Genomic DNA, 26,188 nt, shown 5'->3' on the forward strand with positions numbered 1-26,188 from the left:
ATGTGTCTCCTCTCCTACACAGACGGAGGGGCCCACCTCAGCACCCAGCTCCCGTGAGGGGAGAGACTGTGCGGGTGCTACTGTGAGATGCCATAGACAGAGCTATGGCGGCTTCCAGAAGGGAGCAGAGAGAGGCTGTGAGGCAGACCCCAGGCCACCCCTCGCTGTCCTCTCTGAGGACTCACTCTCATTTCTCTCAATTGATCCGTCTGCCCTTGAGTAGCTTGAGAACACTGACTCTTGGGAGCCCCTGAGAACATGGCCAATCTTCAAGCACTCCTTAGGATGCCCAGCAACAGGCTAGGACCAGAAATCCCAAAGATAAGATATCAATTCTGCCCTCATGAAACTCACAGTCCTATAGACAGAGCATCCAGCACACATGTATATGTTAAGGAATGGACGCTGGAAATCTTCAGTGAAAGTTAGGGAGACACCTCAGATGTATGTCTTCTCCATCAGTCTGGAAACTTCCCTGGGAATTGATAACATATCTCCATCAACAGGCAAGGTACTTCAGGGTATACTGACCACTCCCTCCCATCAGGCTAGGAAATCCTCTGGAGGCAGAAACGGTCTCTTCCACCAAACAGGAGATCCTAGAATTAGGAACTATTGCCCCATCAGATTAAAAAATCCCATGAGCGAGGGATCTGTCCAAGAGCAGGGTACTGTCTCCCTGTCATTTTCATTCTAGCCTCCCAGGACTGTGAAAAAATACAGCCTCCTTATATCACTCCCTCTCTCCTGAGACCCCTAAATGTGTCCTGAACTTATGCCAGGACTTGAGTGGGTGGGGATGGTGCCAAAGTGAGAGATGACACAATCTCTATCCTCAAGAGCACCCACTAGCTTTTCCATTTGTGTGGACACTAATCCATACAAAGCAACAGGGAGACAAGGGGAAGGTGACCACTTATGGAGCACTCTCATGGTAGTGACAGGGCACACATGTGACCTATTCTGTTATCCTGTATAAGAGCTCACAAGCCCAGGAGGTGGGCACCATTTTTCCCATCCCACAAATGAAGAACTGAAGACTCAGAAAGGGAAAGTGATTCACTCAAGGTCACATAGTCCATCAGTGGTAGAACTGGGAATCAAACACTCTGTCTCTTTCCACCACAGCCAGCGTCACCCCAGATGAGTGCAAGAACTTTGTGAGCAGGAGAGGCAAGAGGAGAAGAGGAAGAGCAGTGGGACTGGAGGAGCCAGGCCTGGGAGCAGGAGCTTCTGGTGGACCTCAACTACAGGAACAGCCTGGAGAGGCCAAGGCCATTGGGAGAGTCTCTGATGGCAGTCCCATCTCTGAAACCCCTAACTTCCCTTAAGAGGGCACGTGGAGGAGCCTCAAGCCTGGTGAGGAACCTTGCTCATAAGTCCAGTTATTCCTCAAAAATGTCATCTCCTGAGACTATTTTAACGTTAGACTGACCTCTGATGGACACAAGGTGGTTCCGCTGTTGGGACCGTATCACACTCAGCATAATCATCAGTGTGGCTGGTCATTCTAAGGAATTGGAAAGAACTCAAATATCCAGCCACAAGAGAATGGAAAAAAAAATCCATGCGTGGAACACTCGGCAATAGGTAAAAGGAATGGAGCAGACCCACGCGGGCCTGACATGGCCAAATCTCCAAGACATATATTGTTGAGTGAGAGAAAACAACTTACATGTTGATATATTTAGTGTGATATCACTTATGTAAAAAGAGAAGTCTCAAACAAGGTGCTTTCAGTGGCTACATACCATACTAAAGGGTCTGGAAAACACACATCAGGCTGGTAAACAGTGGTTATTGTGGAATAAGAGGGTGGCTGTAACCAGGAGGGTAAGTGATCTAAGGGGACGCTGGCCTGGGCAGGGGGACCACTTGCCCAGATTTGCCCAGAATGACCTGTTTCCTCTGTTGCTGGTGTAACTTATAACAGCACTGCCTTTCACTCTCAAAGGTGTTCCGTTTGGGTGATAAGTTAATTCATCTACTTATCTGTAGGTTTAATTTTTTACAAAAAGTATGTATGAAGTAATCACTTGTGTCATTTCAAACAGTGCATCAGGAGAAAGTCAAATCTTCCTCTCCTTCCCCAGGGCTCCAGCCCTACTCCTCAGAGATAAACACTGTTAACAGTTCCAACATTCTTCTCAAAACTGTAACTCTACATCTAACCATATAACCTTGGGAGCCAGTGGTAAAGAATCCACCCACCAATGCAGGAGATTCAAGAGACAAGAGTTCAATTCCTGGGTCGGGAAGATCCCCTAGAGGAGGAAATGGCAACCCACTCTAGTATTCTTGCCTGGAAAATCTTAGGGACGGAGGAGCCTGGCGGGCTAAAATCCATGAGGTCACAAAGAGTTGGACATGACTGAGCACGCATGCACAAGCTTAAACCACAGAGAAAAAGACATACAGAATTATGTAGCACACTCTGTTCTGAAACTTGCTTTTTTCACTCAATCAGGATATTGGGAAAAACTATCATTATATCCTCAGGACCCACCAACAGAGATTCAGGTTCCGTGGGTTGACAGTGGTAGCCATGGATGTGTATTTGACAAACTTTCTCCGTGATTTTGATGCCAGTGGTCCATGGACTCCAGGTTAATCTCTGTCCATGAAACAGTCATTCATCCATTTATTCAATAAACAATCGTGGAACTTCACTCTGGGTTTTGGCCCTGGCTAAGCTTGGAATTCGGCAGAGAACTTAACACAGTCCTTGACCTCCAGGGTACAGCCTCAGGCCTCCTTCCAGTGAGATTAGTCATCACCAACAGTGGATTGAACTGGTTATGAGCATGGGCTGTGGGGTCAGACAAACCTAATCCTGGTACTTCCTCTTTCTGACCATGTGACCTTGGGAAAAGTACTTAGCCACTCTCTGCCTCAGTCATCTGGTCTGTAAAATGGACATCATAATCCCCAAATCACATGATGGGCACTCAATAAGTTGAAGCTACTATCATCGATAAAAAATTAATTATAAAGAATATATATGTATAATAAAATTCCTACAACATTCTCGCCAAGAATGTTTAAACTAAATTATGAGGAAACAATCTGATAATCTGAACTCAGAAATATTGTAGAAAACTTGCCTACACTGTCCAAAAATGTCAGTGGCATGAAAAAAAAGAGAGAGAGAAAGAACCTGTTTTAGAGTAAAGAAGATGAAAGAGACATACAACTAAATACAAATAGTGTTCCATGCTTGGGTTATATACACATATGTGTGTGTATGTGTGTATAATATCATTGGGATAATTGGGAGATATGAAAATCAGCTGTATACTATATAATGATATTGTAGCAATGTTAAATTTCTTCATTGTGATAATTCCACCATGTAAATGGTCTCATCCTCAGGATGTATGCTGAAATATGTCGTGTTGTCTGCAAATAACTCTCAAATGGTTCAGAAAATTTTATGTGTAGAGATGGCGGAGAAAAAACAAGACACAGAAAGAAAGACAGAAAGAGAAAGTGGAGAATATGTACCAGCATGTTAACAATTGGTATATCTAGGTGAGTATATGGGTGATCCTATTCTATTTTTCCAATTTACTTTGTAGATTTTACATTTTACAAAGTAAAAAATTTGGAAAAGTGAAATCTAATGGTTTTAGAAAATGATATTCTGGCTAGTGGCTGACTGAGAAAGGAGAGAGAGACTAGTGGGGGAGCAAAGCTGGGAGCTTCCTGACTTCTATGAATGTCCTATTTCTTGAACTGAGTGTGTTCACATTTGGAGTATTCACTGGGCTGGGCACCTATGATTTCTCCTTTTTGTGTGAGTAGGTAACATGCCAATAGATAAAGTTTATTTAGAATCATCATCATAATAAAGCATCCTTCCCAGCATCCTATCCTCTGATCTGGGTCTGTAAATGCAAGATGGGTCCAGGCTAGAGGGAAGGCTGGGACGGGACCATTCTTCCCCGAGAGGAAGGACAGCAGGGAGGAGGCAGGCTGCTTCTGGAGGTGCCCCAGCCTGCCCCTCCGAGTCATGCCCACTTCTGCTGTCAGCCCCTGAAGCAGGAGGGTGGCCTTGACTCCACATTTCTCAGGCCCTGTGTTCCCTTCTCTTGTCAGCCCTGTGGGCCCAGAAGGATGTGGGCTTAATGAGGCATCTCATCTTGTGTGAGAATTAAGTCCAAGGGTCACATTTTCCTCTCCTTGCATTGTTTCCCCATGTGCTTGATATGATCTGCTTCACTAGCTGGAGACACAAATGTAGTCATGTCTCTGTGCTTTGCAGATTAATTGCTGGAGTCTTCATCAGCCTAAATTAACAGGAACAATAACGATGGCTAACACTTACATGGAGCTCACTACATGCCTGATCCTGTTCTAAGTAATTTATGTATATAACTCATTAAATCTTACAACAACTCTCTGATAGGCAGGGTCATTGTTTTTCTTAATCCACTTTACAGATGGGGAAATTGTGGCACAGAGAAGACATCTGCCCAAGAAGAACTGACTGCATAATTAGCAGGGCCAAGTGCAAAATGAAAATGGAGGAGGGTACTTGTTCAAAAATTATTTAATATAAAAAAAGAATGAAACAATGTCATTAGCACAACATGGATGGACCTATACATTATCATACTAAGTGAAGTAAACCAGATAAAGACAAATATCATATGATATGTGGAATCTTGAAAAAATGATACAAATGAACTTATTTACAAAACAGAAATAGACTCAAAGACACAGAAAAAAAAACTTACTGTTACCGAAGTAGGGGGAAGTTTGGGATTAACATATACACAGCACTATATATAAAATAGATAACCAATAGGACATACTGTATAGCACAAGAAATTATAATCAATATTTTGTAATAACTTACAAGAGAAAAGAACCTAAAAAAGAATTTGTATATATAGGAAATAGCAACCCACTCCAGTATTCTTGCGTGGGAAATCCCATGGACAGAGAGACTCAGCAGGTAACAGTCCATGAGATCCCAAAGAGTCAGACACGACTTAGCAACTAAACAACAACAACAACAAAAATAGATATATATACAAGAAACTGAATCACTTTGCTATACACTTGAAACTAACACAACATTGTAAATCAACTTTACCCCAGTTTAAAAAGAAAAGCCAAAAAATAAAATGTGGTTCATAGATTTTTTAAAATTTATTAAGAGTTTCAAGACAGCAAGCATTAAGCCCAGCATGGGGCCTGTTTAAGGCAGGCCCGTATGAGACCATACAGGTCTGTAGCTCATGAGGTCAGGCCAAGGAAGTAGCAGAGTAGGAATTCGAACCCAAACAGTCTGACTCCAGAGTCCATCCTCCTAACCACTGTGCTACACTACCCCTCCACCTTTAGGGTCCTCCTCCCCTCACCTTTCCACAAGCTGCCCAGGAACTGGAGCCATGTACTCAGTGCACCAGGATGTCAGTGTCTAAAAGTCAGGCGGAGACAGAACGGAACAGTCTAACCAGCCTGCTGCCACAAGGGGTCGCTGTTGAAAACTGGTCCTGCGCAGTTGGCTACCTTCACATCCACAGCTCACATGTGAACTTCAGGCTACAGCTCTTTTATTTCACACTCTTATGTGCATCCACTGCTCCCACAGCACGACCTCTACCAGAATGCCTGAGAGTCTCTGCCTTGTCAACTGCTGGGTGGGCACCAGCCTCCCTAACAAGCACATAAGCCTGCTATTAGCTTGGTTCACCTATCCAGATTTTCCATTTCCTGATCCCAAAGTTCTCCTGCGGGACCCCTTCTATCCTTTCTTGCCAAAGGATCTCAGAGAGGCCCAATTCCGTTCATCAGAAAGGCTCCAGTAATCTTCAACCTCAAAAGGGAAAGGTCAGTCAGGGTCTTGACCTCAGTCCTCCCATATGCAAATATCCTGCCTCTGTGATCAGCTCTGCAAAACCTTCTCAGAATCACATAATTCCTTTCTGCAGCTTTTTTTCAGAGCAATGTGCTTGCTTACTTAACAAAGCACTCATAACAAGCGAAGAGGTACTACTCATTTGCCAGAAAATCTAGTTTTGTCTTCCTAGGCACTCCATTACACAGAGTTCAACATGACTGTCACATCAGTATCACACCCAGATACTTTCTTAAGAACATAGGTGGCTAAAAAGTGTTGGAAAATGAGACTTTAAAAGGCTGAAGGATAGGAGGAGAGGGCAGAGCAGGTGGCATGTGAGTACTATAACCTCCCTCATGAACACTGGCTAGTGAGTCCAGGAATGTCTGGATTACTCTGGGTACCATGGGTATCTCTGAAGTTAAGCTTGCACCATCCAGAGTTTCCCTCTCTATTAGAAGCGTATTCAGCTACAGGTGACAGAATATCAACCAATAGTGGACTAAACTGAGATTATTTTCATCTGACAGAAATCTGGAGGTAGGCTAGTTACTGGCACTGGTTATCAGCTCATGGTTGTGTCATAACACTTCTCTTGATCCTTCGCTCATAGAGGCTGATGGCTGCTGCAGCTCCAGCCTTTAAGTCTGCATTCAAGGCAAAAAGGAGAAAGGGCAAGAAGGGGCAGCACCAGCAGCATCCAATGCTTTTACCAAGAAAGGAAAAGCCTTCCTAAGAGCCCACAACAGGTTTCAGCTCAATGCCCCATTGATCTGAGCTGTGTCCCATGCCTTTCCTGGCTACAAGGAAGTCTGGGAAAGTGAGCCATGTGTCTGGGACTAAGACACTGTCACCACAAGCAAAACTGTTATGTCACAGCAAAGAGGAAGATGCCACACCCTTTCCCCTACAGTCATTCTAGGTGGCACAGGGCTCCAGGGCACCTTCTCAAAAGCCCCAAATTCCTACCAAAGGAGTTCCTGCATCCCATGGTCCACTCAATGCCCCAGGCAAGAAGGGCCCACCCAAGGAGCTGGAATTCCCCTGAGCAGGAGGCCTGCTGACTTCAGCCTTCTCCTTGGTGATTAATGGTGTTCTGCCAGCGCGGCAGGGGTTGGGGGGGGGGGTGTGAGGGAGGTGGTTAATTAGCTGTAGACTGATTAAGGACAAGGCAGGCAAAGTCCCAGACATGATAAAAAGGAACTTTCCATCTCCCTCCCTCCCTTCCTTGTTGCCACCAGTACTAACAGCAGAAGCCAGGCCCACGGTACCCCTCATGGCACACCTGGCTGGGAGGCCAGCAGATATCCAGCCACTGCCCACACTGCCCAGTGCCAACCAGGCAACACTGGGTCTTCCTTCAGGTCTCCTGCTCACCTCCAGCTTTTCCCCACCTCCTTGCTCTCAACCAGGTATGGTACCAGGCCCAGGATTTCTAAACCAGCCTCCGTTCTAAAGAATGCACAACTGAGGTCTGTAGAAAGGCAGAAAGGGTGAGTTCACTACGACCTGGAGTCATGGGTCAGGGCTCCATGGAGGGGCTTTGGATAGGCTTTCTGGGTGGAGTCCTGGAGAAAGGGGGGGACACACGCACAGGAGTGGAGGTGAAATGAGCAGAACACGCTCCTGGGGCAGCGAGGAATCTGGAGACTGGCCCGGAGCGGAACAAAGCCAAAGGCAGGAGGGAGATGAGTACAAGGAGGAAGGAAGAGATTAGATACAGTGCAGCCCAGCTCTTCCAGTCTCAGCTCCTCCACAACACGTGACATCCACATGCCTGATGCCCGGGAGGGGAGCCCCAGGAGATCTGCATCCCCCCCTCTGGTGGTGATCCTGATCCTGGCCTGTATCTGTCACTTCAGAAAGCACCTGCCAGATGCAGGCAACCTTCATGCCTCCATGGCCCAGCCAACACAGTGGAAAAGCTCTCTGATGCGTGAGTCTTCTACCAGATAAGGCTGTGATAAGGACGAAGGATACATTTCACCAACAGATAACAAGAGAAATTCAGTGAGTGTGATTTCTCAAGTCCCTTCTCTTTCCCCAGGTGGAGACACCCTTCAAGAAGTGGCCAAGGCAAATGCCTATATTCAGAGGCTTGGGAAGCACCCCACTCCCACCCTACTCTGTCTGGCTCACTCTTACCCATTCCTTGAGTCTCAGTTCAAGTTCATTGCTTCCTCTGACCCCTCCAGGATCAGATTCTATGTATTTCCCATCATCAAGTGTAATACAGGATATTAATGCATTTGGGTGACTGTCTTTACTGCTATAGATTCAATCAGCAAATATTCATTGAGCCATGAACTGTGCTAAGTTCTGGGGATACAATGAGATACAGAGTTGCCCTCACAGAGCTTATGGTCTCAGCGTAAGTCTCAGCTGGTACCTAAATGGGGATCCTAACTCCAGAAGTAAGACTCCTCCCAACCCAAATAAGACAATGTGACAACTCAAGCTCATTCTGCTCATGGCCTCAGGCCACTCCCATGAGGACCTTCATGTGTGGTTGCTCAGGCTATCCACGACACAAGCGGGCTGAAGTGGATGCTGGTGTGTGAATGTGAATGTGATAGTCGCTCAGTCATGTCCGACTCTTTGCGACTCCATGGACTATACAGTTCATGAGACTCTCCAAGCCTGAATACTGGAGTGGGTAGCCTTTCCCTTCTCCAGGGGATCTTCCTAACCCAGGGATCAAACCCAGGTCTCTCTGCAATGTGTGCTGCCCATATTCCTCCTTCAGAGCCAAGGCACTCACTCCTCCAGCTGCTGTGTTGCCCAGTAATGGTTGGCAACTGAGCCCCTCTCCAGGATTTGTCCTCAGCCAAAGAGAGGCACGTCATTCCCCAGAGTGACATCTGCTCTGCTGTCTGCTCATTTGAAATAACAAAGGCCTGCCCCCTTCCTCGCCTCAATCCAGGAGGTTCCATGGGGCTGTAGTCCTTACTACCCAATCCTACTTCCCTCGCCACTCACTCAGGGACTGTTCCTGAGACCACTCCTCAGGAAAATGCCTGCATGCAAATCTCAAATCTCAGAGTCTGTTCCCTGGGAACGTGAGAAAGAAACATGTTTGGGAAAAAAATCCACCTTCATGTGTGACTGCGTCTGGTGGAAAGGACTCCTTTTTTCTCACCTGCACCAAGATGCTCCTGGTATGACTTAGCAGCAGCCCGGCCCAGCCTGAGAGCTGAACCAGGAGTGCAAACCAGTGCTGGAGCGCCTTGGCACAGGCTTGGGGAGGGAATTGGGCCTTGCAGCCAAGTGATTTAGAAGACTCTGGAGGAGAGTATATCTGTGGTAAGAAGCCCACCAGCTCCTGGAGTCTGATTCCAGCTGATTAAGAGGCACCCAGGGCGAGTATTTCTGCAAGACAGCTGGGAAATAAGCTGAGGGAAACTGTTAATCTGGGATTTTCAACAATGTGGAAGATGTCAAACCAGTCCCAAGCACCCTAACTCAGGCCCAGTGTGTGGGAACTCACCCAGGTGGGTGTGGGAGGAGGGCAGGAGAAGCAGGGAGGAATTAGACTTGCACAAACTTCATAATTGAAATCATTAATAGCAGTAAAATAAGTTGTCCACCCTACATGTAATTTGTAGTAATGTTTGGTTACTGAGATTAATTTCTGGTAATGAAATACTAATTAAACCATTTATTGAGTAATGTATTTGCTTGGCGGTGTTTTATGGGTGTTCGCTTATAAATATTTTAATTACTTTTGCTAAGTAATTAGAATTTACTAAATAATTTCCAAACTATTTATTAATTTCTAGCAATTCTCAGCCAACCAACAAGTTATTGTTTTACTTTATATCAGTAATTAAAGTCTGGATTTTTTTTCTTTTTTAGGACTTTGAGTGAAGAGAAGGAGTAATAAATACAGTTTATTCTATCAAGGAAGTTGGGCATATTAAAGCAAAAAAAGGGGGAGACATAAAAATCACTTATAATCCAACATAACTCAAACACCATTAATAAGATAAACATATCTTTGCAGACTTTCCTTACAGGCACATGTTCTGAGTTTTTCAAACTTGAGGCTGTACCAGCTACATGATTTTTTGCCACCAAACTTCACCAATTTTTGTATTCTACTTACTATTCAGTTAAAGTACTAAACCATTCTAAAGAGGTAAAGTCTCTAACAATTAAAAAGACTTTGTGAAAATGATATTTACTTTTTCTACCTCTGCACACCTACTATATGTCAGACACTATGCAAAATAATTTATACATTATTGGTAGTAATGAACTACTCTGTGGCAGTAGTCAGTATAAAATTGGGCTCCCCACATGATACAGTCTTAGCATGAAGTCATCCTCAATAAAATGATGGTCTGAGGGGAAAAAAAGAAAAAAACAAAATAAATGAAACAAGGTCATGGCAAATGTAGTTCTGGGATCTTCTTTTCTTGTTTGATTATCATAAACAGTTTTCCATTTCAATAAATACGGAGGAGCAGCAATATCCATTTTCCTAGTTGCATAGTATTCCATGTCCCCAGTTATTATTTAATGCCTAATTGCTGGAATTTTTTTTTATTTTTTTAAATTTATTTATTTTAATTGGAGGCTAATTACTTTACAATATTGTAGTAGGTTTTGCCATACATTGACATGAATCAGCCATGGGTTTACATGTGTTCCCCATCCTGAACCCCCTTCCCACTTCCCTCCCCATCCCATCCCTCTGGGTCATCCCAGTGCACCAGCCCTGAGCACCCTGTCTCATGCATCGAACCTGGACTGGAGATCTCTTTCACATACGATAATATATATGTTTCAACGCTATTCTCTCAGATCATCCCACCTAATTGCTGGAAATTTTGGCTATTTTCATTTTACTACTGTAAAGTGTTAGCCACTTAGTCGTGTCTGACTCTTTGCCACCCCATGGACTGTAGCCTGCTTCTGTCCATGGAATTCTTCAGGCAAGAGTACTGGAGTGGGTAGCCATTCCCTTCTCCAGAGGATCTTCTTGACCCAGGGATTGAACCTGGGTCTCCTTCATTACAGGCAGATTCTCTACCACCTGAGCCGCCAGGGAAGCCCCAGCACAGATTCACAAACACACAAATCTATACTTAATGAAATATATTACTTTAAGACTTTAATTAAAAATCACTACACTCAATTCATTAACTCAGGTAACCTAGTTTAGTTCAAACTGTGTATATCCTGGGACTCTTGCATTGCAAGAGTCTATCTGAGCCACCAGGGAAGTCCACTACTATTGTAAACAAGTTTATAAATGAATGACAATATACACAGATCTGTGTGCACTTGTCAACTATTTTTTTAAAACTATATTCTTAGGAGTGGAATTGATGGGTCAAATTGTAAGAACATTTTTAAGGCTTTTGATTCATGCTGCCCACATGCCTCAAGAAAAACTGAACAATTTATACTCCCATCAGTACAGCTGAAAGACATTTCCCTGCACTATATGCAATTATTATTATTCTAAATCTCATGTCACTTCTTCTTGCTCTAAGCAGAGAGGTAGGCCAAGAAACCATTCTGAATCTCAGCATCTCACAAACTACCATTCCTTTGGCTCAGGAGAAACACAGTTGGTTGGCTCATGAAGACCTACACGCTATGTCATCATAGCTTAAGTAGCACCAAAATGTTTAAAATTACTCCCTACCACACCATCCCCCTCTACCCCAGTCTCCTCCTTTCCACCCAGGACTTCCCTTCCCTGAAGCCATCAGCAGATATGGCACAAAGGGCTTGCCTCACTGCTGGCAGATGCCCACAGAGCAGGACTTCTTCCTTTATCTCTTGAAAAAATATCTGCCCACCAAAGTCACAGTGCCTAAAATTCTACCATCAGTGGCACACACTAAGCAGCTCCCTAAACATTCAGAGGTTATCCTGGGTGACAATTTATGTTCTGATAAGTTTTCCAGAGGCTCTCCCATCTCTTTTCCAATGCTCCTCTCTCACTTGCTGCCAAGTCACATGGTGCCTCTGCCCATCCCAAGTTCCCATCCTTAACCCTATCCCCCTCCTCAGACAGTACCACCTTGAAAAATTCTTTTAGTATGTGTGAGATGCAACCTCCTTCAAATAAACCCAAAAGTCTTCTTTTGGAGATATTTCAACAACTCTTTGAATAAAGGAGGGAGGCAAATTCAGGAGGGAAAGGTGAACGTGAACTGAAAGAAGGATCGATACAGAGATAAAAGGGGGATCACCAACACTGCTCCCTCCCAAAACCAAACCACAAAATGGAGCATGCAGTTGGTGCTTGCTATTTCTCCAAAGAGTGGAGCGTTCCCACAGGCATATCGCCTTGGTGCCACCATGAATTATTTCCCTCTATTTTTTGTATCCATCTCCTCTCTCTCCCTAGAACATATCATGCCCCAGGTACTTCTCCAGGCCCTCAAAGTTGCTCAAAGGAAGGGAAGCGAAGGTGTGAAGAGCCCCCAGCATTGGCTGAACATTGGAATCACCTAGGGCTCTTTCAAAAATACTGATTAATATCTACATCCCACCTCAAAAATTCTGATGCAATTGGCCTGGTTTGATTTGGGTCTCAGAGTTTTAAAAACATCACAGGTTGCAGCTTCCCTGGTGATCTAGTGGTTTAAAACTTCACCTTCCAATACAGGGAGTGTGGGTTTAATCCCTGGTCAGGAAGCTAAGATCCCACATGACTCACGGTCAAAAAAAACAAAACATAAAACAGAAACAATATTGGAACAAATCCAATAAAGACTTAAATAAAGATGAGTTTGGACTTCATCTACTTGCCAGTGGAGCCTATTAAAGATTTGTAAATCACATAGCACAGTGGGACACAACACTGATTGGAAAGAAGACCATGTCAAGTAAAAATAATAAGAGTGAATAACAATAGAGCAGTTTTTGGATTCCAGGTACTTTTCTTAGATATATACTGTATATTTTAAAAGTATATATGATATAAGAAATGCTAAGAAGCTCAGACAGGATAAATAAATAAATAAAACCGTACTCACACCTCCAGCATATCAGAATAAAGCTACCAAAAGACAAAGGCAAAGAAAAACCCTAAAAAACAGAGGGAAAAAGAAATATTACCTTCAAAGTAGTAATAATAACAATAACTGGCTTCTCTATAGAAACAGTGGAGGCCAGAACAAGAAGGTGAGTAGGAAAGTACACATATGTATATATAAACTACTTTATATATACTCGTTAAATCATCACAATAACCCTAGAAGGTAGCTACTGTTACTATCACCATTTAAGTGATGAGAAAAGTGAGGCTTAAAAAAAGTTAATACCTTGTTCATGATCACAGGACAAGTCAACTGTAGGACTGAGATTTGAATCCCAGAGGTCTGGCTCCAAAGTCCGTGAGGTTTGTTTTGCTTCTGGATATGGTGGATTAACTTATTCAGACCAACCTCTTCACCAAAAGCAGCTAGGAAAGCAAGTTTGAACAAAAAGAAAAATTACTAGGGCACTGAAGACTTGAGAGGCCAAGGTAGCAAAGATAAAAGAAGACCAATGTGTGAACCTGAATATTTGGTAACATTTTCCCCTGAAGGCATCTGCAAATCTGTAAACAAACGTGAGGGTCCCAGAAGCTGAGTAGATATTCAGCAGTCTCCTTGGACTAATTTAAAAAATGAATTCTGGGATGCCAAAAATAGGTAACTTAGAAAACATCTCCAGCTTTCAGTTGGGACACCTGACAAGTTATAGCCAAAAAGTAAGAGCTAACCTTACTTCTAGATTACATAAAGAGATAAGCCATCAGAAAAGCTGAAAACCAGATTTAAACTAACTCAATCCACAAGTAGGCCTTAGGAAGCATTACTATGAACAGAGTTAGTGGAGCTGATCGAATTCCAGCTGAGTTATTTAAAATCCTAAAAGATGATACTGTTAAATAAGGTGCTGCATTCAATACGTCAGCAAATTTGGAAAACTCAGCAGTGGCCACAGGAATGGAAAAGGTCAGTTTTCACTCCAGTCTCAAAGAAGGGCATGCCAAAGAATGTTCAGATTAACGCACAGTTGTACTCATTTCACATGCTAGTAAGGTTATGCTCAAAATCCTTCAAGCTAAGCTTCAGCAGTACGTGAACCAAGAACTTCCAGATGTACAAGCTGGATTTAGAAAAGGCAGAGGAACCAGAGGTCAAATTGCCAATATCTGTTGGATCATAGAAAAAGCAAGGGAACTCCAGAAAAAGATCTACTTCTGTTTCACTGACTACACTAAAGCCTTTGACTGTGTGAAGCACAACACACTGTGGAATATTCTTAAAGAGATGAGAGTACCAGACCACCTGACCTGTCTCCTGAGAAACCTGTATACAGGTCAAGAAGCAACAGTTAGAATCAGACATGGAACAATGGACTGGGTCAAAATTGCGAAGGGAGTACAACAAGGCTGTATATTGTCACCCTGTTTATTTAACTTCAACACAGAGTACATCATGTGAAATGCTGGACTGGATGAATCACAAACTGGAATCAAGATTGCGGGGAGAAATATCAATAACCTCAGATATGCAGATGACAACACTCTAACGGCAGAAAGCGAAGAGTAACTAAGGAGCCTCTTGATGAGAGTGAAAGAGGAGAGTGAAAAAGCTGGCTTAAAACTCAACATTCAAAAACTAAGATCATGGCATCCTATCCCATCACTTCATGGAAAATAGAAGGGGGAAAAGTGTAAACAGTGACAGATTTTATTTTCTTGGGCTCCAAAATCACTGCAGATGGTGACTGCAGCTACGAAATTAAAAGACGCTTGCTAGTTGGAAGAAAAGCTATGACAAGTTTATACAGCATATTAAAAAGCAGAGACATCACTTTGCTGACAAAGTTCCATATAGTCAAAGCCATGATTTTTCTAGTAGTCATGTATGGATGTGAAAGCTGGACCATAAAGAAGGCTCCTGTGGTTCAGTCGCTCAGTCATGTCCAACTCTTTGTGATGCCATGGACTCTAGCACACCAAGCTTCCCTGTCCATTATTATCTCCCAGGGTTTGCTCAAACTCTTGTCCACTGAGTTGGTGATGCCATCTAACCATCTCATCCTCTGTCACACCCTGCTCCTCCTGCCCTCAATCTTTCCCAGCATCAGGGTCTTTTCCAATGAGTCAGCTCTTTGCATCAGGTGGCCAAAGTACTGGAGCATCAGTTTCAACATCCGTCTTTCTGAGGTAGAAATTGCTAGTCAGTCAGTGTCGGACTCTGAGACCTCGATGTTGTTTTCAATAAACATCTTGCTCCATTAACCTAAAGCTATACTCTTTGTCCCAGATTTCTGGAATGTGTCCTTGGTCTGATAAATTATCAGCACTCAGATCCAGGGAAGGGCAGTAATTAACTTCTGTTCCATGTGCCCAAGGGGGAAAAAAAAAAAGGTTATCATTAATCTTTAGCTCATGCATCTGGTCCATTGTAAAATGGCCAGGGATCATGAAAAAGGGTGATGACTTAATCAAAGGAGCAAGAGAAGCCATAAAGATGTTAAGTTAAACATTCCGACCTTTAAACTGATTAGTTAGAAATGACGTATTTTAAAGACAGGAGCCAACCAAAAATGTACAGATTAATACTAGTAAGGATATAAACTGCTATAAGTCCTGCCTTTGGGGGACTCTTTACCCCCTCTCAGTGTCTATGCTGAGAGCTTTATACTTTCCTTCTCTTCAATAAATCCTATTCACTTGCTATCATGAGTGTCTGTGTGTTCGTGAAGTTCATTGTTCGGCTCTGCAAACAAGAACTCAGATTCCCATTTCATTTCCAATGATATTCAGGGTTTATTTTCTTTAGGATTGACTGGTTGGATCTCCTTGATCCCAAGGGACTCTCAAGAGTCTTCTCCAGCACCACAATTCAACTATGCAAATACCACCCCCAAAATGAAAGACTGTTATAAATCTAAAAAACGTGTGCAGGATCTCTGTGTTGAAAACTACAAAATATTGATGAAAGAAAGCAAAGACTTAGATAAATAAAAAGAAAATCTATATTTATGGATTGGAAGAATCAAATTAGTAAGATAACAATACCTTCCACTGATCTATAGGTTCAATGCAATCCCAATCAAAATCTCAGTATACTCTTTTGAATCATGACTGACCAGTTGATCCAAAACATATATAGCAAAGGCTCTAGAATGACCAAAACAATTTTGAAAAGGAAGAACAATGTTGAAAGTATTAAAGTACCTAATTTCAAAACTTAAAAAAAAGCTTTGTTGTTGTTCAGTCGCTAGGTCATGTCCAATTCTTTCTGACCCCATGAACTGCAGCATGCCAGGCTTCCCTGTCCTTTGGCATTTCCCTCAGTTTGCTCAAACTCATGCCCGTTGAGTCAGTGATGCCATCCAACCATCTCATCCTCTGTTGCCCCCTTCTCCTCTTGCCCTCAGTCTTTCCCAGCATCAGGGTCTTTTTCAATGAGTCAGCTATTCACATCAGGTGGCCAAAGTATTGGAGCTTCAAATTCAGCACCAGTCCTTCCAATGAATATTCAGGGTTGATTTCCTTTAATTGACTGGTTTGATCCCCTTAGAGTCCAAGGGACTCTCAAGAGTCTTCTCCAGCACCACAGTTTGAAGGCATCAATTCTTTGGCACTCAGCCTTTTTTGCTGTCCAGCTCTGGCATCCATATATGACTACTGGAAAAACCATAGCTTTGACTAAATGGACCTTTGTTGGCAAAGTAATGCCTCTGCTTTTTAATATGCTGTCTAGGTTTGTCATTGATTTTCTTCCAAGGAGCAAGTGTCTTTTAATTTCATGGCTGCAGTCACCGTCTGCAGTGATTTTGGAGCCCAAGAAAATAAAGTCTCTCACTCTTTCCATTGTTTCCCCATCTATTTTCCATGAAGTGATGGGACCAAGTGCCATGATCTCTGTTTTTTGAATGTTGAGTTTTAAGCTAGCTTTTAAACTCTCCTCTTTCACTTTCATCAAGAGGGTCTTTAGTTTTTCTTCACTTTCTGCCATAAGGATAGTGTCATCTGCATATCTGAGGTTATTGATATTTCTCCCCACAATTTTGATTCCAACTTGTGCTTCATTCAGGCTGGCATTCCTCATGATGTGCTCTACATAAAAATTAAATAAGCAGGGTGACAACATACAGCCTTGATGTACTCCTTTCCCAATTTTGAACCAGTCTGTTGTTCCATGTCCAGTTCTAACTGTTGCTTCTTGTCCTGCATACAGGTTTCTCAGGAGGCAGGTAAGGTGATCTGGTACTACCATCTCTTTAAGAATATTCCACAGTTTGTTGTGATCCACACAGTCAAAGGCTTTAGCGTAATCAATGAAGCTATAGTAATCAAGACAATGTGATATTAGCAAAGAGACAGACATATAGATCAATAGAACAAAACAATCTAAAGATAGATTCAACTGATTTTTGACAAAGGACAAAGGCAATTTAATGGAAAAAGTATAGTTATCTCCAAAAGTGGTGCTGGAATAACTAGATGTCCTTATGAAAAGAAAGAAAAAGAAAGAACTTCAACCCATGCCTCACATCTTATATAAAAATTAACTCAAACACTCTTAAGTATATATGCAAGATAATTGAAAGTATGTGTTAACATAAAAATTTCTACATAAATATTCATAGCAGCATTATTCATAATAGCCAAAAACAGTCCAAATGTTTGCTGAATGATGGATAAATAAATCTATATATTCATACAATGAAACATTATTCAGCAATAAAAAGGAATGACATACCAATACTTGCTACAAAATGGATAAAACTTGAGGACAATAGGCTAAGTGAAAGAATCTATACAGGCAAAAAGTAGATTAGTAGTTGCCTAAGGCTGGGGGAGGGCCAATGGGCAGAGACTGCTGGGGTTTCTTTTTTAAGATGTTGAAATGCTCTGGAATTAGATGGTGGTAATGGTTGCATAACCTTGTGAATACACTATAAACCACTGAATTGTACACTTTCAAGGGGTGAATTTTATGGTATATGAATTATATCTCAATAAAATACAGTGTTTTTTTAAAAATTAACTCAAAATGGGTCATAAACCTAAATGTATAACATGAAACTACAAAACTTCTAGTATCTAGAAATACATGAGAAAATCTGCATAACCCTACATTAGGCACTATAGAAGCACAATCCACAAAAGCATGATCCACGAAAAAATAAATGACTTGAACTTTATTAAAATTAAAGCTCTTGCTTTGCACAATATTGAGAAAGAAAAATGGAGCTGGAAAAATCAACCTTCCTGTCTCAGACTATACTACAAAGCTACACTAATCAGACAGTATAGTACTGGCACAAAAACAGAAACACAGATCAATGGAACAAGATGGAAAATCCAGAGAAAAACCCACATACCTATGGGCATCTTATCTTTGACAAAAGAGGTAAGAATATACAATGGAGAAAAGACAGCCCTTTCAATAAATGGTGCTAGGAAAATTGGACAGAATAAAATTAGAACACTTCCTAACACCATATGTGGAAATAAAATGGATTAAAGAAAGACCTAAATGTAAAGCCAGAAACTATAAAACTCTCAGAGGAAAACATAGGCAAAACACTCTTTAACATAAATCACAGAAATATCTTCTCTGACCCACCTCCAAAAGTAATGGAAATTAAAATAAAAATAAACAAGTGGGACTTAATTAAACTTAAATGCTTTGGCACAGCAAAGGAAACTGTAAAAAAGATGAAAAGACAGCCCTCAGAATGGGAAAAAATAACTGCCAATGAAACAACTGACAAATGATTAATCTCCTAAATATACAAGCAACTTGTGTGGCTCAAAACTAGAAAAACAATACACCCAATCAAAAAGTGAAAGGAAGACTTAAACAGACATTTCTCCAAAGAAGACATACAAATGTCCAACAAATATATGAAAAGATGTTCATCATCGCTCATTATTAGAGAAATGTAAATCAAAACTACAATGAGATACCATCTCACACCAGTCAGAATGGCCATCATCAAAAAATCTACAGACAATAAATGCTGGAGAGGGTGCAGAGAAAAGGAAACTGTTGTACTGTTGGTAGGAATGTAAATTGGTAGGGCCACTGTGAAGAATAGTATGGAGAGTCCTTAAAACACTAGGAATAAAACTACCATATGACCCAGAGATTCTACTGCTTGGCATGTACCCTGAGAAAACCACAACTGAACAAGACAAGTGTACCTCAATGTTAATAGCAGCACTATTTACAATAACTAGGACATGCAAGTAACCTAGATGTTCATCAGCAGATGAATGTATAAAGAAGTACATATATACAATGGTATATTACCCAGTCATTAAAAGGAATGCATTTGAGTCAGTTCTAGTGAGGTAGATGAACCTAGAGCCTGTTATACAGAGTGAAGTAAGTCAGAAAGAGAAAAACAAATATTGCATACTAACACCTATATATGGAATCTAGAAAGATGGTACTGATGAAATTATTTGCAGGACAGTAATGGAGACACAGACATAGAGAACAGCCTTATGGACATGGTGGCAGTGGGGAGGAAGGGGAGGGTGGAATGTATGGAGACAGTAACATGGAAACATATAATAATCATATGTAAAATAGAGAATTTGCTGTATGACTCACAGTACTCAAGTCGGGGCTCTGTAACAACCTAAAGGGATGGTATGGGAAGGGAAGTTCAAGAGGGAGGGGGCATATTTATACCTATGGCTGATTCATGTTGATATTTGGCAGAAACCAACACAATACTGCAATTATTCTTCAATTAAAAATAAATTAAAAAAAAATTTAAACTAGGACTAAAACTACCATATGACCCAGCAATCTTGCTACTGGGCATATACCCTGAGAAAACCATAATTGAAAACTACAAATGCACCCCAGTGACCATGAATGTGTTAGTAGTCAGTTGTGTCTGACTCTTTGTGATCCCATGGACTGTAACCCACAAGGCTTCTCTGTCCATGGAATTCTCCAGGCAAGAATACTGGAATGGATTGCCATTTCCTTCTCCAGGCAATCTTCCCAACCAAGGGATCAAACCTGGGTCTTCTGCATTGAAGGCAGATTCTTTACCGTCTGAGCCACCAGGGAAGCCCCAGTGTTCATAGCAGCACTCTTTACAAAGCTAGGATACGGAAACAACCTAGATGTCCATCGGCAGATAAATGGATAAAGAAGCTGTGGTACATATACACAATGGTATATAATTCAGCCATAAAAAAGAACACATTTGAGTCAGTTCTAGTGAGGTAGAAGAACCTGTGCATGTGTACGGGGCTTCCCTGGTGGCTCAGACGATAAAGAATCCACCCACAATGTGGGAGATCTGGGTTCAATCCCTGGGTGGGAAGATCCCCCGGAGGAGGGCATGGCAACCTACTCCAGTACTCTTGCCTAGAGAATCCCCACGGACAGAGGAGTCTGATGGGCTACAGTCCATGGGGTCGCAAAGAGTTGGACACAACTAGATGAACCTAGAGCCTGTTATACAGAGTAAAATGAGTCAGAAAGAGAAAAACAAATTTCGTATATTAACATATATACGGAATCTAGAAAAATGGTACTGATAAACCTATTTGCAGGGCAGCAACAGAGGCACAGACATAAAGATTAGATTTTGGACACAGCAGGGGAAGGAGAAGGTAGGATGAATTAAGAGAGTGCTGCTGCTGCTGTTGCTAAGTCGCTTCAGTCGTGTCCAACTCTGTGCGACCCCATAGACGGCCGCTAACCAGGCGCCCCCGTCCCTGGGATTCTCCAGGCAAGAACATTGGAGTGGGTTGCCATTTCCTTCTCCAATGCATGAAAGTGAAAAGTGAAAGTGAAGCCGCTCAGTCATGTCCGACTCTTAACAACCCCATGGACTGCAGCCCACCAGGCTCCTCTGTCCATGGGATTTTCCAGGCAAGAGTACTGGAGTGGGTTGCCATTGCCTTCTCCGAGATTAAGAGAGTAGCACTGACATATTTACACTGCCGCTGCTGCCATATGTGAAATAGACAGCCAGTGGGAAGCTGTTGTATGGGCACAGCGAGCTCAACTAGTGCTCTGTGACAACCCAGAGGGTGAGATGGGGTGGGGAGTGACAGGGAGGTTCAGGAGGGAAGGGACATATGTGTACTTATGGCTGATTTACACTGTTGTATGGCAGAAGCCAACACAATATTGTAAAGCAATTATCCTCCAATTAAAAAAAAAAAAAAAAAACGCACAAAAAACTCTTGCTTTCCAAAAGACACTGTTAAGAGAATTCAAAAGCAAGCCATAGGCTCAAAGAAAATATTTGCAAATTATATTTCTGACAAAGAGTTGTATACAGAATATATAAATAACTCTAAAAACCCAACAATGAAAAAAAAGCAACCTAATAGCTAACTTGCCAGAAATCCCAAACACACACTTCACCAAAGAAGATATATGGGTGGCTAACAAGCACATTAAAAGATGTTCAGCATAACTAGTCACTAGGGATAACCAAATTAAAACTACGATGAGATACTACTACATACCTATTAGAAAGGCTAAAACTAAAAAGATTGACTAACTTGTTTGAATAATTTGGCAGCCAAATTTGAAAATTTGGCAGTTTCTTAAAAAATTAAACATACACATACCATATGACCCAGCAATCCTACTCCTAGGTATTTATCCAAGAGAAATAAAAATGTATGCTTATGATAAATGAATGGTTATACAAGTCTTATTCATAATTATCCCAAACTGGACGCAACCCAGATATCTTTTAGCTAGCAAATGGATAAAGTACAGGACAACTATACAATAGAATACTACTCAGCAATAAAAAGAAACAATTTATTGAGTCACACAATAACATGTATGAATCTTAAATGTATAGTCCTATGTGAAAGTCGTCAGACCTGGAAGGCTACATATATATTCAGGGGTTGGAGTTGGGAACAAAGTTGACCATAAGGGAATTTAAGGGTGATAAACTGCTCTATACCAAGAGTTTTTGGCGGTGGCTCTGCGCCATTCTGAGAGTCACCAAATGACTCTGTGCATTTGACAAAATCCATAAAACAGTACACAACAAAAAATAAAGTTTACTATATGTAAACTTTTTAAAAAAATCAAGATATGGAGAGAGTCCCAAGTGAAATGCAAACTGTAACAAATGAAAAAATGAATATTGTTTCTACAGAAAAATGATAATATCATGTAATGTGTAAAATATATGTACAATTGAAACATATGAAAATAAAAGCATTAAAGTTGGAGGTAGAAAATAGAATTAAAGCATTCTAAAGCCTTTGCATGATATGGAAAAGGCTAAAAGTACTATTTTATATTTGACTTTAATAAATCAAAGATGTATGTACAGTACTCTAAGGAAACTACTAAAAATAATAATAAAAGAATTTATAATTAGCAAGACAATAGAGGGAAGAAATGGAATAATAAAAATATTTGTTTAATCTAAAGGAAGGCAAGAAATGAGAGAAAAAAGAAATACAGAATATGTGGGATAAATACTGAATAAATAAAATGATAGAAGTAAACCCAAATACATTTGCAGTTACATTAAATATAACTAAGCAAGATAGTCCAATTAAAAAGCAAAATTTTCATATCATATTAAATAAAACAATTGCAGGTGTTGTTCATCAGAGTTGTTGTTTAATTGCTAAGTCATGTCCTACTCTTTTGTGACCTCATGAACTATAGCTCACGAGGCTCCTCTGTCCAGGGGATTTCCCAGGCAAGAAAACTGGGGTGAGTTGCTGTTTCCTTCTTCAGGGCAGCTTCCTGACCCAGGGATCAAACTCACCTCTCCTGCATTGCAGATTCTTTACCACTGAGCCACCAGGGAAGCCCCTGTTTATAAGAGAGACCCTTTAAAAATAAATATATATTTTATTAATAACATATTGCTCATAAGCTGTAGTATACCCATATTATAAAATACTCTCCAGCAATTTAAAATGGTATAGATGAATACTTGCCAAAGTGAAAATATTTTCATAATTATTATGACATGAATTTTAAAAATACTGATGAGTGTAAATCATGTAAAATTATGTGTATAAAAAATTCTGAAAGGAAATTCATCCAGATATTATTCATGGTTATTTCTGAGTTGTTGAGCTTCATTCTATTAGTATGTTATAATAATTTTATAACAAGCATGTATTAATTTTCAAAAAATTTAATGTCATATTAATAAAGAAAACTTTAAGCTGAGTTCATAAAAAAATAAAGATAAAGAAAAAATTTTAAGTAAAAGAATAGGAGGGAGTCCTATGCAAATAGTAACAAAAAGAGAGATGGTGTCACTACACTAAAATCAGACAAAATAGACTTTAAGGCAAAAAGCATCACAAGATATAAACAGTGATAGTCACAGTTATTAAAAGCACAATCAACCAAGAGGATTGAGTAATTCTAAATGTATATGCATGCAATAACAAAGCCTCAAAATACGTAAAACTGAAATTGACAGACCTAAAAGAAGAAACAGACATTTCTCAATCATGATGGATTATTTTAACATACCTCCCTTAATAATTGACAGAATATATCAAAGAAGATATAGTTTTTAAATAAAGAATATTTTTTAATTACTCTAAGTATCACAGCTGACACATATACAGATGATTAAGAGACCAAGTTTGTTTTTTTTTTTAAACTCCTTATTTTTATGTAATACAGAGTGATCCTGCATACCCTTTACCCAGTTTCCCTAAATAGGAACATCTTGCAAGACTGTACCACAATACCATAACCAGGATATTCACAGAGATACAGCCAGGATATAGACCATTTCCATCCCTTATGCTACCCTTTCATAGTCACACCCATTTCCTTCCAGCTCCTACCCCCACCTTCAGTTCAGTTCAGTCACTCAGTTGTGTCCGACTCTTTGCGACCCCATGAATCGGAGCACGCCAGGCCTCCCTGTCCATCACCAATTCCTGGAGTTTACCCAAACTCATGTCCATTGAGTCGGTGATGCCATCCAACCATCTCATCCTCTGTCGTCCCCTTCGCCTCCTGTCCCCAATCCTTCCCAGCATCGGGGTCTTTTCTAATGAGTCAACTCTTCGCGTGAGGTGGCCAAAGTGTTGGAGTTTCAGCTTCAACATCAGTCCTTCCAATGAACACCCAGGATTGATCTCTTTAGGATGGACTAGTTGGACTTCTTGCAGTCCGAGGGACTCTCAAGAGTCTTCTCCAACACCACAGTTCAAAAGCATCAATTCTGTGGCGCTCAGCTTTCTTCACCATCCAAATTTCACATCCATACATGACTACTGGAAAAACCATAGCTTTGACTAGATGGACCTTTTTTGGCAAAGTAATGTCTCTGCTTTTTAACATGCTGTCTAGGTTGGTCATAACTTTCCTTCCAAGGAGTAAGCGTCTTTTAATTTCATGGCTGCAATCACCATCTTCAGTGATTTTGGAGCCCAGAAAAATAAAGTCTGACACTGTTTCCACTGTTTCCCCATCTATTTGCCATGAAGTGATGGGACCGGATGCCATGATCTTAGTTTTCTGAATGTTGAGCTTTAAGCCAACTTTATCACTCTCTTTCACTTTCATCAAGAGGCTTTTTAGTTCCTCTTCACTTTCTGCCATAAGGGTGGTGTCATCTGCATATCTGAGATTATTGATATTTCTCCTGGCAATCTTGATTCCAGCTTGTGCTTCTTCCAGCCCAGCATATCTCATGATGTACTCTGCATATAAGTTAAGTAAGCAGGATGACAATATACAGCCTTGACGTACTCCTTTTCCTATTTGGAACCAGTCTGTCCTCCATTCTATAATTTTCTCAATTCAAGAGTAGTACATAGATGCAATCATTTAGTATAGAACCTTTTGGGCTTGGCTTTTTTTCACTTAGCTCAATTCTCTGAAGATTCATCCAGGTTGTTGTATCAATAGCTTGTTCCTTTTAATTGCTGAGTAGTATTCCATGGTACTGATGTGTCACAGTTTAATCCTTTACCCATTAAAGGACATCTGAGTTGTGTCCTCTTCTTACCTATTGTACATAAAGTGCTATAAAACACTTATGTAAGGGTTTCTGTGTACACATAACTTTTCATTTCTCATTAGTAATGAACTGTTTTCTAATCAGCACACCATTTATTTCCTTTTTTTGTTACAGAGAAAACAGAAATATTTAAATGGAGGTCAGTCAGCAGAAACAAAAACCAAACCAAGACAAACAAGCAAGCAAACCAAAATATTTCACACTTGGAACTCAACCAAAAGCACACAACAACTGAGAAAAAATTATTTATTAAAACTATCAAGCCATGCATAAGAACACCACGAGTCTACGGCTATTCACACCCCATTCCCCTTCCCTCAGTTCTATCAGTGACCTGACAACCAGTAGCTTTACTACTGATGCTAGAGGGGGCACATTTTATTTATAGCATTGTCAGTTGACGAGATAATCCCAGCAGCAAGCAAACAGGGAGGACCATCATCTCCATTAACCTGAGATTTTAGGCTTGGTGCAGACAAACAAATGACTGGTAGGCTAGCCAGGAATTTATCAAGAAGTTTCAGGAGTTAAGATAGCCATAAGGGGCTTGATAAGCTTCCCACATATCCTGGGTTGACCAGAGACTGTGCATGTACAGCAGAGACCAAAGAGGGCCAAAGATACCCATACAAGAAATAGTCAACAAAGCCTGTGCACACATGCAGAGATGGGAGGCAATAATAAGGGTACCAATAAATCTGTAAAGGTTATCTTAGAAAGAAAGTAGAAAATGAAAGGGGTATAAAAAGTAAAGATATAATGGACAAAACCTTTCTAAATGTATTAAAAATATTAATTTGCATATCCAAGAAGCTCAATAAATCCTAACCAGGATCAATACAGGAGGTTCAAAGTTGGATCCACATAGTGAAATTGTAAAAAGCCTAAGACAAAGAGAAAAGCTTGAAAGCAGCAGGCAAAAATCAACCCATCACATATAAAAGAATAAGAGTACAATTAACAGCTGATTTCTCATCACAAACAATGAAGGTTAGAAAGCAGTGGATAAACATATGCAAAATACTGGAAGAAAAGAAAACTGTTCAATCAAGAATTCTGTATCCTGCTAAAATAATCCTTCAAACATAAAGGTAAAATAAAAGCATTTCTAGATAAACATATAGAATATTTGTTGCTACCATGTCTGTCTACAAGAAATACAAACCAGGATAAAAGAAGGTGACCCCAATTGATAACATAAACCCACAAAAAGAAACAAAGACTGCCAAAAATGATAAATGCATGAGTATATACAAGAAAAACTCTGTATATATAAATATTTCCTGTTTTTTCTTAATTTCTTTAACAAAATACAAGATTGTAACAATAAATAATAAC

General features: G+C 40.8%; 1 protein-coding gene and 1 long non-coding RNA gene across 2 annotated transcripts in view; one reads left to right on the top strand and one right to left on the bottom strand.

Annotated features, from left to right (window-relative positions):
- The window catches only part of LOC145536135 (uncharacterized), a 73,960-nt gene extending 69,557 nt beyond the window's left edge, over positions 1-4,403 (top strand). The window contains exons 6-8 of the mRNA XM_081564820.1: positions 1,129-1,359; positions 3,373-3,531; positions 4,265-4,403. Of these exons, the coding sequence (XP_081420946.1) occupies positions 1,129-1,331 (203 nt within the window). The 3' untranslated portion in view covers positions 1,332-1,359; positions 3,373-3,531; positions 4,265-4,403. The remainder of the gene's footprint in view (positions 1-1,128; positions 1,360-3,372; positions 3,532-4,264) is intronic.
- The window catches only part of LOC145536153 (uncharacterized), a 116,951-nt gene that overhangs the window by 36,559 nt on the left and 54,204 nt on the right, over positions 1-26,188 (bottom strand). The window contains exon 2 of the long non-coding RNA XR_014075670.1: positions 13,138-13,277. This is a non-coding gene — a long non-coding RNA (uncharacterized LOC145536153). The remainder of the gene's footprint in view (positions 1-13,137; positions 13,278-26,188) is intronic.

This window comes from Giraffa tippelskirchi, chromosome 2 (genome assembly GCF_054371585.1).
Source record: "Giraffa tippelskirchi isolate mGirTip1 chromosome 2, T2T-mGirTip1v1.2.pri, whole genome shotgun sequence".
NCBI classification, from domain to species: domain Eukaryota; kingdom Metazoa; phylum Chordata; class Mammalia; order Artiodactyla; family Giraffidae; genus Giraffa; species Giraffa tippelskirchi.